At 47.1% G+C, this 14,603-nt stretch overlaps 1 protein-coding gene and 1 long non-coding RNA gene across 3 annotated transcripts in view; one reads left to right on the top strand and one right to left on the bottom strand.

Annotated features, from left to right (window-relative positions):
• DNAJC1 (DnaJ heat shock protein family (Hsp40) member C1) overlaps positions 1 to 6,526 on the bottom strand; it is a 255,175-nt gene extending 248,649 nt beyond the window's left edge. The window contains exon 1 of one of the 2 annotated variants that reach the window (XM_075922502.1): positions 6,252 to 6,525. In XM_075922502.1, the coding sequence (XP_075778617.1) occupies positions 6,252 to 6,410 (159 nt within the window). In that variant the 5' untranslated portion in view covers positions 6,411 to 6,525. Of the gene's footprint in view, positions 1 to 6,251 lie in introns of both variants that reach the window. The other variant, XM_075922503.1, reaches the window with a different exon arrangement.
• Positions 6,527 to 6,672: 146 nt separating this feature from the next.
• LOC112545181 (uncharacterized) lies at positions 6,673 to 13,556 on the top strand. Its single transcript, XR_003088621.2, has 3 exons — positions 6,673 to 6,909; positions 10,089 to 10,194; positions 13,201 to 13,556. It is a non-coding gene; the product is annotated as an uncharacterized LOC112545181 (long non-coding RNA).
• The last annotated feature ends 1,047 nt before the right edge of the window (positions 13,557 to 14,603 follow it).

Raw genomic sequence — 14,603 nt, forward strand, 5'->3', positions numbered from 1 at the left:
CAGCCCCTAGTACATTACAGAGGCTAGCAGTGGGCTTGGAGAGCTCTCTCTCTAATCCTAGGTTTGTGGCCCCCTTTTGAGGAGCTCTAGTTTCTGTATGGGAGAAGGCAGTACCATGGCCTATTCTTCTAATGCAGTTCCCATAGATTGATGGGAGTAGGGCCCTGGCATCCTGAGAACCTCTCACAGGTTCAAATATAGCCAATATACTGGCCATTGTCCTTGGGGCCAGATACTCACTGCAGTGCCCTCATAAAGTTTGGCATGTACAACAAATGGTGCTTCTACAGGTGAATACCAAACTCCCCATCCAACTGCAAGGAGAGTTCCTCCCACTATGATCACAAAGGAACTCTCAGTGCCTCCTTCTGCCAGCTACAATGGGGGAAAGAAATGGGAACAGTGCCAGGGAAAAGGTGACCAGCTATGCCGTTCCAGAGTGGAGGCTGGATAGGTGGGGGATCAGCACTGAGACAGTGGAGAGTAATGAAGAGCCAGGAATCAAGGTGTTGAAGACCAGCACCAGGAAGACTTACTAGCACTAAGTTGTCAACAACTGGTGCCAAGAGGAGAACAATCAGGGTATGTCTATACTACCACCCTAGTTCGAACTAGGGTGGTTAATGTAGGCAACCGAAGTTGCAAATGAAGCCCGGGATTTAAATATCCCAGGCTTCATTTGCATCTTACCGGGCGCCGCCATTTTTAAAGCCCCGGTAGTTCGGACTCCATGCCCGCGGCTACACGGTAGGTGGAACGAGGAGTACCGGTAGTTCGGATTAGAGAGCCTAATCCGAACTACCTACTCCGTGCCACGTGTAGCCACGGGCACAGAGTCCGAACTACCGGGGCTTTAAAAATGGTGGCGCCCGGTAAGATGCAAATGAAGCCCGGGATATTTAAATCCCGGGCTTCATTTGCAACTTCGGTTGCCTACATTAACCACCCTAGTTTGAACTAGGGTGGTAGTGTAGACATACCCTCAGTAATGAAGAGATCGGAACTGATGTTGTGAAACTAGTGATCAGCAGCACAAGTTTGGAAACTGAAATCATGGTGTTGGGAACTGGGTTGTGAGGTTGGAGCAGCCTTCTGGGGGCCACTTCTGGGTACCCATTAACCATCACCCGGTAAGGGTGATGCTTACCAGATAACCAGTTATCCATTCACATCACTATTCTGATGCAGATCCATGGAAGGCTGCCCTTTGGAGGTGGAAAGGGTGCCTTCCACCAGTAGGAAGCACCACTAGGGTCATCAGGTCCCTGGCTGCCTGAAATACCTTCAGTACTGAGAATACCATCAGGCACAATGGACCCTACCACTCCTTGGAGTAAGAGGTGGTTCCCATAATGGGCTTAGCTCCCTAGATAGACAGGCTGCTTCCTGAGTTCCTGAAGAAAGCAAATGGCCTAATACTGGTCCTTTGTTTACTACCCCTTTCCCATCCTTCATTGATATAGAGGAACATCCACATTCAGTGCACTGCTTCCTATGAAGCTCCGTCAGCACTTGTGATGGTGAATGGTACCAAGGGAAGCCCAGCACTAGTGGAGTGCTCCATACTGAGGATGAAATGTTCAGCACTAAGTCAACCAGTTCCAAGGCTGGTCTAGGTACTTCCTCCATTAAAAAGACTTTAAGACAAACCTCTATCTTTTTAAGTATGCAGGCTAAAGCACTTACAGATTTTATCCTTGACCAAGGTTCCTTGTAAGCTGCATGGCTGCCCAGCTGTTTAATGAGCCCTGCCCAGAGGCTCAGAGTTCCCATGCAGGGAGCTCAGCTGACAGGCTGGGGAAGGAGCCCTCTCACTGAGCGGCAGCAGCTCCCTGCTACAAACGGAGGAGCTCAGAGAGCAAGTAAGGGACAGGAGGAAAGGAGGGAGTAAGTGGCTGAGGGGGAAGGAGGTCTGAGAGAAGGGGAGAGGAATTTATGGAGTCCCTTCTCCTGGCTGGGCAGCCTGGAGAGGAGAGGAGAAGCAGAAACCCAACATTCTCCTCAAGCAGACTGCATGGGATAGATGGGGGAAAATAGGGATAGGGGTGCTGGCACTGAGGTGAGGTAGGGTGGAGTTTGGTTGTGCCATGTTCTGATCTGACTCCCACCTCGGCTGCTAGTGCCTGCAAGTCTGAGAAGCAGAACTTTATCCCAGCCCCCAGCTGGGCCTGTGGGGAGCTGACTGCACAGGGGTAGGCGAAGGAAAAAAGGGGTGGGTGGATACTGGCATCTGTGCCTTGAGGCAGAGCTTAGCGGGGGGTTGTTTGGGGTGTCCTGACTCACTTGCTGTAGTCTAGATGGGAGAGTGAAACCCTCTCTGGCTGGGTTAGACACTTTTATAACCCTATATCAATCTAATTGTTGTGTAGACCAAACCTAGTAGTCATGGAAGGCATTAGAGTTTAAAGCTGCTCTATACACAGTCCAGTTAGGGAAGCTGATAATGCCAGGCTCTTGGGAAGTGTTCGGGGGAATGCAGGCTGCATGGGTTGTATGTGTGCCAGGACATTTTCATAATTATGTTTCAAACAAAGTTTACACAAGTATTAATGGCTTAACATAAGAAAGAAGAAGATTCTTTTAACAGAATTTTTTGGAGTTTTATAGATATCTAAAACTCTGATTTCAATTATTTTTTTAAAATCCTGTGTTACTAAATAATACATGGTAAATTTTATTGCATTAAGGCCAAATCTTTGCTATCTGGTAGAATTCTGGCTATTATGAGGCAGAAGTAGCAGGTACTAGGTGTGATGCTAGTTGTTTTGTAGGATGAAGCCTTATTTTAAAGCTCTTTGAAATATGGATCTATCTACAAACCCTGAAGTCATGTGTTAATTTGCTCTGGGGCTTCTACTCTTTGAATTGGTGACACACATAATGTAAAAGTTTCAAACTAGGAGAACTTACCTATTTTTCCAGATCTGTTTCACTTACATTTGTATACCATGGATGCAAAACATTCCCATCTCATCTAAAGTGGGTTTTGCCCACAAAAGCTCATGATACTATATTTATATTTTTTGTTAGTCTCTAAGGTGCCAAAGGACTATTTGTTATTCCCCAGAGAAACTGTACAAACCTGAGTGAATGCCTTTTACTCTCCTTTCCAGTGTCAGTAAATATTGTATTAATATTTGCAAGGATAGCATGACTATTTCTAGTTGACTTAGATTTGTTTAGCATCTTAAATCTGAACTATGTGCGGATAATATGCATTTTGGTGTGTTTACTAACTTGAGTTGTTAGAAAAGCCGGCAATACATTACCCCAAACGTAGTGGGGAAGCAACTAATCGAGTCACTACTCGACTATTCAGCTAGTCACTTACATCCCTAATTTGAACTGTTGAGGCTTGCTGATACCTGTGAACGACTACAGAAAAAGGGCCACATGACCTTCTTTTAAAGCCTAATTCTGCACAGTTGAGAGTTTGATGTTATACTGCAAAGTGACCTGACAGCACAGCAGGATGCAGACGCCTAAATTTCACCATTATTTTCACTCAGCCTGCCTTCAAAAACCAACACGAGCTCATAATGACACCCAGAAGTTAAATTTCCTATACGTTTTAGTTTAACAAACCATACATATTTTACTACACTGAATCCTTGGAATTTAAAAGCTTATTCATTGTTCAACTATTGTGTTTTAAGAACATAAATTTCCTTTCTTGAAAAGGTGTAACTGCTGTCGTATGCTCTAGGCTCATCGGTGTAAGAACTAAGAATTCAAGAGTTTGTCAGCTCATTCAGCTGCTAGCTCACCATTTCCCAAACCTCTGAGAGCAGTGCTTCCATTCATAAATATGAAGTCAGACAGAAGGGCTTTAAACTAACTAGCAGGGAGAAGGATTATAAGCACGGAAACAATGGTACTAATGTTCAAATATGTAAACCTTATGCATAACACAAAACAGTCTATGGGCACATGAGGAACATTTAATCATTTGTTACATACAAACAAAATGAAGCACCAATGAAGATCCATGTATAAAATTTAAGAAAATTACAAGGGGAGCCATAAGAAGCAATAAAATTCCATAGCTAATGGGGTTACAGATCATAAGAAGGCATTTTCTAAACATAAAAAAACAAGAAAAATCTTGGGCAGGTGTAGGTTCATTGCTACATACAATTAGTAAAATTGCAAATAGTGACACAGAAAAAGCAGACAAGTACAAAGCTATTTGTATTCTGTATCTGGAATAAAGCAAGATGAGGTACCCGTTTCATAACATGTCATGAATGGGACAGAAATTTTACCACCTAGAACAAAGGAGTATGTAATACAGCAACTGCTAATATTAAATATTCAAATCGATGGGCCCAGATAACTACCCACAAGAGTCTTAGAAGAAATCTGTGAGGAGCTCCTTAAACCACTGTTAATTGTTTTTTAACACAATGCTGGGAAACTTGAGAAATTCCAAAGATCTGGCAATGTCGCTCCTATATTTTAAGCAGGCAAAATGTGGCCCCGATAACTACAGACCAGTTATCCTGACACCAATCCCCCAGTAAAATAATGGACAGTAATTCAGGACCATCGACAAATAATTAGTGTTAATTATCTGTTTTGCTGCTAGTCAATTAGATTTCTTGAAAGAAAACAGGCCTTGTCAAAAGTCTTGTCTTTGGAAAAGGGGGGGAAGAAACATGATTACATGTCTGGGTTAATAAAAACAACTCTGTTGATTCCGGACACCTAGGTGTCCCCAAAGCATTTGATTTAGTCCAATAACACTGATGAAAAAATTGCATTGTATAAAATTAAGAGAGTACACATAAGATGGATTAAAAACTAGCTCATTCCTCTAATGCCCACTTGACTGGCTGGACATCTCCTTTTATGTTGTATTATACATCTTACTTAGTGACTTTCATAAGTAATTCAAGATTCTCCAGGCAGACATTAGACATTCTCCAGCCAGATATGACATGCACGAGGTTAGCACAGAGTAAAAGGGGGGAGGGTAATAGCCATGCCTCCCATAATATGGGCGTGGAAAGGGCAAAGGAGCCATGCTTTGAATGTACATGGGAAGAGAAACAACTAGAAAAGCCAATGTGAGTGTAGATGACCTCAAAGAACTGGGAACTCCAGGTGTTTGTGGCAGCAGGCTGCAGCCATGCCCAGTACACATTAGGCTGGAGCATGTAGAAACTTGTCAGTGAGAGCCTAACATCATGCTGAGGATATGCATGTGTGGGCAGAAAAGTGTGCAGGAGCGGGCTGTGGGTGAGGAGTTATGTCCATGGTTGTGTTTGATGGAGAAGTATCCAGGGAAGAACAGAAAAGAGTAGGAGGGAGAGAAGGAACACAACACAGGAAATACACTCAAAGTGTGTGAAAGAGAATGAGAAGCAAGAGTCATGACCAGGAGATACACGTCTATAGGGAGGTTGAAGGAAGTGGGGGTGCAAAAACCAGGACAGGGCATATGTCCAGAGAGAGGATGAAGGAGCTGAAAGGGAGAGTGGTTATGTCCAGCATCTCAAAGAAGGAAATGAAAGTGTTGAGGGGGAGGGAGGTGGGGCCAGGGACCATCAAGGATTAGAGGAAGAGTGAAGGAGCTAGGAAAGGGGAGCCAGGGCCAGATTTCAGGGGGAAAGTTTAAAGAAACTTGGGGGGAACATGGCAAAGCTATGCATGAGGCAGGAAAAGCACAGTGGAGGAGTGGGGAAAAGACCATAGCCAAGATGCACATAGAGCAAGGACAACACAGCTGGGGGCAGGAAGCAGAGATAGCACAGCTGGGGGGTGGGGCAGGTCAGGCCTGGGAAGGAAGAGGCAGGGACAGCACAGCTGGGAGAGTAGGTTGTGCCCTGGATGGGGGAGAGAAAGGGACAGTGCAACTGGGGGAAGAGAGCAGGTCAGGCCCAGGGGGAAGAGGGCAGCTCAAGGCCTGGGGAAGGGACAGAGACAGCACAACCTGGCAGGAGGTTAGGCTCAGGGGGCAGGAACAACACAGCTGGGGGGGGGGGAGGTCAGACCTGGGGTGAAGGGCAGGGACAGCACAGCTGAGGGAAGCAGGGTAGGCCTGGCAGGGTGGGGTAGGGACAGCGCAGCTGAGGGGGGCAGGGCAGGCCGGGGGGAGGCAGGGACAGCACAGCTGATGGGGAGGCAAGGCAGGCCTGGGGGAGTCTGCTGAGGGGGAGCAGGGCAGCGACAGCGGAGGGGGGCAGGGCAGGCCCAGAAGAGGCACCCCATGGGCTGAGGGGGCGCCGGCTGCCTGGCCAGTCGCTCACCTGCGGCAGCCCCAGAAAGCTGTAGAAGTTTTGCGGCACCTCTTCCACCAGGTCGAAAAGCTCCAAGTCGCCGCTGTCCCAGGCGCGGGCGAGCGGCGGCAGCAGCACGAGGAGGAGGAGCAGCGCGCGGAGCCGCAGCGCAGGGCACAGGCGGCCCATGGCCCCTGCCTGGAGCCGGCAGCGAGACGCGGACGTGGCCCCTGCCCAGGCCACTCACGTTCCGGCGGCTGCTGCTCAGCACTAGCGAGGGGGGGAAGGAGCGAGCTCTGCTCCTCCCGCTGCGACTGCAACGGGCAGGGGGTGGAGCTTGAAGCCGGGCCAATCACCGCCGCTGGCGCCTGTGACCTCACCTCTCCTAGCAACCGTGGGAGACTGTAACTGGAAGCCATGAGTGGAACGAGCTTCCAAAGTGGGGGAGGGGCTCCAGCACGGTTGCCGCCCCTCCCCCCCCCCCACACACACACACACACAGGAGGCGGGAGAAGGCGTTGCTTCCTCCCGGGGCTCGGCTGCGGGCGGGGGTCCCACAGTGACTTCCCCCCCACAGGGCCCCTTCCGAGTTGCCCAGCGCCCCTTTCCCCCGGCCCTGAGGCGGCCGATGGTATCTGAGTGGGCGGGGATCGCGCTGGCGCCTCCTTTTGCGCAGCCCTGGATTCAGGTTCCTGCCTCATCTCTTCTGTTGCCCTCCCCCCTCCTCTTCGCGCCCCAGCGCCAGACCCAGCCCCGCGGCCAGGGCGCTGCATGGGGCAGCAGTCTGGCCACATAGACCTAGACTGGAGGGAAAGGTTTTCTCACCGCTGTAGCCAGCGTTCCCTGTAAGCCTGTCTGCTCACCCATTTGGGAATTTCCAGGGATTTCCCTACACTCCCTGAATTTCCCCAACACACACACCCCAGTTTTGTGAACTAGTTACATGCCAGTTCAAACAAAAAACAGGACTATGTAGCACTTTAAAGACTAACAAGATGGTTTATTAGGTGATGAGCTTTCCTGGGCCAGACCCATTTCCTCAGCTCAAATAGTGGAAGAAAATTGTCACAACCATATATACCAAAGGATACAATTAAAACAATGAACACATATGAAAAGGACAAATCAAATTTCAGAACACAAGAGGGATGGGGAGGGAGGTAAATGTCTGTGAGCTAATGATATTAGAGGTGATAATTGGGAAGCTATCTTTGTAATGGGTAAGATAATTAATGTCTTTGTTTAAACTTAGGCATAAAGTGTCGAATTTAAGTATGAATGACAGTTCAGAGGATTCTCTTTCAAGTGTGGTCTGAAAAGATCTTTAAAGCAGGATGCTGGTAATCAAGTCGTTGAGACGGTGTCCTTTCTGGTTGAAATGGCAAGAAACTTTTTTCTTTGTGATCCTGTCTAATATCTGTTTTGTGGGCATTGATTCTTTGGCGAAGTGTCTGAGACATTTGTCCAATGTACAAAGCAGACGGACACTTTCAGGACATGATAGCATAAATTATATTTCTGGATGAGCAGGAATATGTGTTCTTGATCTTATAACTCACTTGGTTAGGTCCAATAATGGTATCAGCAGAGTGAATATGTGGACAAAGCTGGCAACGGGGTTTGTTGCAAGCAAAAGTTCCAGGTTTAGTATTAGTGTGGTATGTCCTGTGGTTGTTGGTAAGAATCATCTTGAGGTTAGGTGGTTGTCTATAGGAGACTATGGGTCTGTCTCCCAGAGCCTCTTGGAGTTTAGAATCCTGTTCCAGTATAGGCTGTAGTTTACTGATAATGTGTTGGACAGGTTTAAGTTGGGGGCTGTAGGTGATGACAAGTGGTGTTCTATTGTTGGTTTTCTTGGGTCTGTCTTGAAGTAGATGTTTTCTAGATATTCGTCTGGCTCTTTCAATTTGCTTTTTTATTTCTTCCGGGTGGGTAGTTGAGGTTTATAAATGCTTGGTAGAGATCCTGATGTTTCTGGTCTCTGTCAGTGGGATTAGAGCAGATGGCAGTTGTATCAATGGGCTTGGATATAGATGATGGATCGTATGGTGTGTTCTGGATGGGAGCTGGAGGCATGTAGGTAACTGTATGAGTCGGTGGGTTTTCTGTAGAGAGTGGTGTCTAGTTTTCCATTGGTGATTTGTACTGTGGTGTCCAGGAAATGGATCTCTTGTGTAGAATGGTCTAGGCTGAGATTAATGGTGGGGTGTAGGTTGTTAAAATCTCTGTGGAATGTCTCCAGTGTTTCTTGGCCGAGTTTCTATCACTATGCCAGTTCAGTGATTGTTTGGAAATTTGAATTTAAATTAAACATTAATACACACTTTAAAAGCATATTCAGTGTATGATAAGATATATGTATCTGAAAGTGTTTAATAGATTTGAAAAGTATGAACATAGACTAGCTTCCTTATACAGCTGTTGTTTTTTATGACAATGTTAGTACATTCATTTTGGCAATGTTGGCCGACCTAATAATTCAAATTATGATTTGTAAGCAAGGTAAAAATGAGCTCTCCCTGACAGCTAGTGATGAGCTGGGGGCTGGAGGGAAAGGCTTCAGGACCAGATTGTATTTACATTCACACCTAATCTACCTAAGTATCCAGCAAAGCGAGCTGTGTTGCCGCAGATTTTGGCTGGGGTTGGGATACAAATCACTTGAAGGGGAGGGTGAGGGAATGAAATGTTGTTGTTCTTATTGTATGAGTAAAGGGCAGTAGAACTGTACAGCTGGTCCTCGAGTTGCGAACTGAAACTGTCGTAAATGGCGGACCCCGAGTTACGAACACGATCTGCGCTTACGAACAGCACGGTCACGTGTAACTCAATGGGGTCCAACTTACAAACAAACCGAGTTAAGACCAATTGCTTGGTCCATAACCGGTTCGTAAGTGAGAGAGCGGCTGTAGTTAACCTGTACTAATTGAGGGCATCAAGAGAGAGGGTGGGGACAGATGTTTTGCTTGATGGTCTGTCTGAGTCACAAGTACTATTTGACCTGTCCCTCTGGACTGTTTAAAGACAGAGCTGATTAGGCTCCATTGTTTTGTTAAGTGACCACTACAGCTGAAATCACATATAATCAGGTCTAAGTGCTTAGTCCTGCTGTGGAGACAGTGTTCCTGTGGGTACAGTGTTTTTGTGTAAGAGACAGCCCAGACTGCACTAGCAGCGAGGTTCCCCCACTGAGAGCTCAGCTGAAATCACTGAGAGCTGGGTGGAACCTCAAGAGACCAACTCACAGAGGTTGTTACCCTGGGACGCAGTAACGATTAATTTTGAAACCTAATTTGGACGCGCTCTAACTTGAGATGATGTTAAATGTCCCAAGTCCCAGAAGAGAGCTCGCCTGAGGCCGATTACTCGAGGCCGTATCTATCACCGGCATGGATTTTCCCAGAAATAAGACACAAGAGACTTAATTTGGGGCCCAACCATATATTGTAAAATTTGAAATACAGAACAGCAGGTAATAATTTCCTAAACAGTTCCCTCCCTGTCCCTGAAAATTAAGAAGATAGAAAAGATCCCTAGATACACAGGGTATATACTTTACAATCACGTGGTGTAGACAGACGAGGAGCTCACGACCTCAATACCGCAGCTAATTGCAAGCCTTAGCAGAGGAACTGTGAGGAGTCCCACAATGACACTGGACCAAGCCCTCGGGATTATGGTAGGCAGGCTGTAGATTATCCGTCGAAGGCCTTACGCTCTCCGAATGAAATCCGTGGGGAACCAATTGGTCTTCAGACCCAGGAATACTCCACAGGTCACCAAAACCCCCAAAATACCCACCACTCTCACACTAACACATGACTGTCTACACTCACACTCTTTCACTCTCTCATACACACTGACAAGGAAAACTTCTACGGAACCAAAAGAAAAATGGATCTGGATCAACAATCAAGGTAGTCGCTCTCAGGTGGAGTGAAGAATCCAGAACCAGAACTCCTGTTTAGCCAAGGTATATAAACTCTCTGAGGCGGGAAAACCTCAAGGGTGCCGGGTGCACAATCTTGCGGGTGGTGTGCATAGATTTTGAGCTGTGTGCAAAGCCATTTGGTGCTGAGTGCAAAGCTGTTTGGGGCTGAGTGCAAAGCATTAGTGCCGTGTGCAGTGGGCAAAAAGGCGGGAAGCCTCTATCTAGTCTCTTTCCTTAGTCCGGACTAATGTAGATAGTCCGAATTAACTATTAGTTCGAATACCTTTAGTTAGAACCAATATCTCAGTTCGATATAGTCAGCACTCATAACGACTCACAAGTTTCTTTCACACAACCTTATAACTCTCAACTGCAAACTGAGATAACAAGGTCACAGTGGCAGGTGACAGCAGAAGGTGATGGTGCAGGGCCATTGGCAACAGAGCGATGGAGTGAACGGTGGCATAACAAACAACAGTGGCCAGAGCAAACAGTGAGCAGCTGGAGGAACAAGCAAGGTGCCTTCTTGCCCCCCACCTGGGAGGTATACTCATGTGAAAGCACCTCTGAACTCTGAGTCTCCACTGACCAAGGACAACACCAGTGAGTGGGGTGAAGTGGAGGGAAAAATGAGGGACACGTTAAATAAACATTTGTTTGTTGGACTATATTTTAATGACTTTGCTCCAGAATGCTAGATTTGTGACTGGGAATGGAAACGTATATAAATGTGTTTCCTAGTAGGCCAAGATTGTTATCTCACATCGTTGCTATCTTGAGAGGTCATTATGTTGGGGAGTTTCTGTATTAAACATTTTTATTATTATAATTAATTTTTACATAAGAATGGTCATACTGGGTCAGAACAAGTAGATCTTTGCCCAGCAATAGAAGCTACATTTGGATCAATCAGAGAGCTATCCATTGAAAAAGTACTGGAAGAAGCAAAGAGTTCAGTCCAGATGTTGGCTAATGAAGGCATTTATATTGAATCCTTAAGTGAAGAGGATAAGAAGTATTTGTTAAGACAACTGAAAAAGTACACAGACTTGATTCTTAAAAATCTACAACAGCGACTTCTAGAGTCTACTCTACCTCTAGATAGCTTTTACAGATGCCTGTCCTATAAAACACCAACAGTTGAATGGAGTGAGGCACTACCAGCAATGGGGCTGCCATGTGCTCAGGACAGAATAGAGAATTTGAACAGAGGGTATGTCAACACTACAGCACTAATTCGAAATAACTTAATTCGAATTAGTTAATTCGAACTAAGCTAATTCGAATTAGTGCATCTAGACCTAAAAACTAGTTCGAATTAGCATTTTGCTAATTCGAACTAGCATGTCCACATTGAGTGGACCCTGAACCGAGGTTAAGGATGGCCGGAAGCAGTGCCGGCAGGGCATCAGGTTAGGACTTAGAGCGTGGAGCTGCTGCCTCAGGCTAGACGAGGGCTGTGCTTAAAGGGACCTGACCCCCACCCCGGACAGACAGTTCTCAGGGGTTCCCTGCTTGCAAAGCAGTCCTGGCTTGGAGTGCCCTGAGTGCCCACACTCGGCACATCACAGCACTCGGCCATCAGCCCAGCTGCACTTGCCGCAGGCTGCCATCCGGAGGGGGGAGTCAATCAAGGGGCTTCAGGAGAGCTTCCACCCCGAGAAGCCCACAGAGCCACCCCAGTCCTCCCCATCGGGGGCTCGTACCCCATTCCTCTCTCACCTCCTTCCACTTACCTCTCCCTAGCCCCCCTTCCTGATGTACAAAATAAAAGACACGTGTGTTCAAAAATAGAAATTCTCTTTATTGAACAAAACTGGGGGAAACTGGGAAAAGGAGGTGGGAGAGGGGAAGAGAGAGGGTGGGAGAGGGGAGGGCAACTAAAATGATCAGGGGTTTGGAACAGGTCCCATATGAAGAGAGGCTAAAGAGACTGGAACTTCTCAGCTTAGAAAAGAGGAGACTGAGGGGGGATATGATAGAGGTCTATAAAAGCATGAGTGATGTGGAGAGGGAGCATAAAGAAAAGTTATTCATTAGTTCCCATAATAGAAGGACTAGAGGACACCAAATGAAATGAATGGGTAGCAGGCTTCAAACTAATAACAGAAAGTTGTTCTTCACAAAGCAAATAGTCAACCTGTGGAACTCCTTGCTGCAGGAGGCTGTGAAGGCTAGAACTATAACAGAGTTTAAAGAGAAGTTAGATAAAGTCATGGAGGTTGGGTTTATGGAGTGGTATTAGCCAGGGGGTAGAAATGGTGTCCCTGGCCTCTGTTTGTGGAAGGCTGGAGATGGATGTCACGAGACAAATGGCTTGGTCATTGTTTCGGTCCATCCCCTCCAGGGTCCCTAGTGTTGGCCGCTGTCGGCAGACAGGCTACTGGGCTAGATGGACCTTTGGTCTGACCCAGTACGGACATTCTAAGCTCAGGGCTCAGGATTGGGGGTATCAGTGGACCACCTTGATTTTCATGCAAACCTGCTCCCGGGTGGCCAGGCTGGCAGCTCTCCTGCCCTAGACGGCCACTTTCCTGTGCCTAGTGCGGAGGTCGTGGATGAGGTCCACGATCTCCGCACTAGACCAGGTGGGCGCCCGCCTCTTGCGGACCCGGGCAGCCTCCTGGGAGCCGCCAGCCTGGTCCCAGGAAGAGGCGGAGGGCTGGGTGGCAGCGGGTGGCTGGTTCGTGCTGTGCCAGGTGCAGGGTCTGCTGGCTGGGTGCTGGCAGGCTTGCACCTGGCACGGGCACCGTAGCCAGCCCGTGCCCCTTTAAGGGCTCCGGGGCCGGGAGGGGGGCAGACGAGTTTCCTTGGTGGTGCCCAGAGTGGCCACCAGGGCAAGCTGGGGAGGGCTAGCCTCCCACTAGTTCGAATTAAGTGGACACAGCCCTTAATTCCAACTGCTTAATTCGAACTAGGCGTTAGTCCTCGTAGAATGAGGTTTACCTAGTTCGAATTAACTTTGTAGTGTAGACATACCCATAGAGTGGAATATCATATGACAAATGAATGAAGATTTTACTTCAACTTCTTTTTTATCATCACTAGTGGCTCGACCAGATCTTTGTGCTATGTTTCCTGGGATGAAAGAAGTAGGAATTCATCTCTTGCTACTCCCAGACACAACCGCTACAGTTGAGAGTTCTTTTTCATCATTTAATATAATTTTGTGTTCTGAAAGAAGTTGCCTTCTGCCTGATCATATGAATGAACTAATGAGCATATCAATTGAAGGAATGGAAGTACCAGACACACAAGCCACCGAAGATGAACGCATTACATTCAAGAAGTTCATTAACAGAGTTGTGCAAAATTAGAACAAGAAACCAAAAAGGATGTAGACGTAGTGCCTCATAGAAGGCTTGAGTAGCCAACTTTAATTTGTGTGATTTTAAAACATGAGTTTAAATCTAATAAAATGGTCATGAATCATTTTCAGTTTTTACTATGGTGCCATACAGCCCACCTTCACCCTCATGGTCTCACCCCTGACACTTCCCTCCCCCTATAAATTCGAACACTCCCCCCCTAATTTCAATTCCCGGGGAAAACATTGGTTGGGATAGTGTGTCCAGGTCCCTGGATGATGGAGTAGGTGGGGAGAAAAAGTGTTTGGAAGGGGGAACTGGGCCCTTCTCCCCTTGTGTTGCTGGCCCAGGAACTCCAAGCCACTCCTTGTCCTTTAAGTTTGAGGTGTGGCCCCAAGAGTCTAGATTTCCTTTATTTGGGGTTTCTCAATGGATTCCCCCTTTTTCCAAAAGGGATGGGTGTTTACTTGCTTCTGTTGCTGCTGGGCAGGCAGACTCTGGTTCAAGCTCTCAGACTGACAAACCATGCTCCTGCCTTCTCACAAGACAGTGCCAAAATGAACCAGACTCGTTCCTCCCCCCCCCCCCCCCCTCCAGGCCATTAGTGGCAATAAAGGGGGGGAGGCTAGCTGGGCCCACAGACTTTCTTTAACTCCTGGGATGCCAGGCACTCATATATATATATATGTATGTATACACACACACACACACACAGGGCTCAACAAATTATGGAAAACCCTACTCGCCAAACAAAAAAGGGACTCGCCACCCCACCCCCAAGCATTTTTTAATGGCATAAATTACTAATAAGTTATTAATAAATATCACCCAAGTTATTAATAAATATGGGTATGTCTACACTACCCTCCTAATTCAAATTAAGAGGGTAATGTAGGCATACCGCAATTGCAAATGAAGCCCAGGATTTGAATTTCCTGGGCTTCATTTGCATAAGCGGGGTGCCGACCTTTTTAAATCCCCGCTCGTTCGAACCCCGTGCAGCGCGGCTACACGGGGCACGAACTAGGTAGGTCGAACTAGGCTTCCTAGTTCGAACTACTGTTACTCCTCATTCCACGAGGAGTAACGGTAGTTCGAACTAGGAAGCCTAGTTCGAACTACCTAGTTCGTGCCCCGTGTTGC

The sequence above is a fragment of the Pelodiscus sinensis genome, chromosome 2 (assembly GCF_049634645.1).
Source record: "Pelodiscus sinensis isolate JC-2024 chromosome 2, ASM4963464v1, whole genome shotgun sequence".
NCBI lineage: Eukaryota > Metazoa > Chordata > Testudines > Trionychidae > Pelodiscus > Pelodiscus sinensis.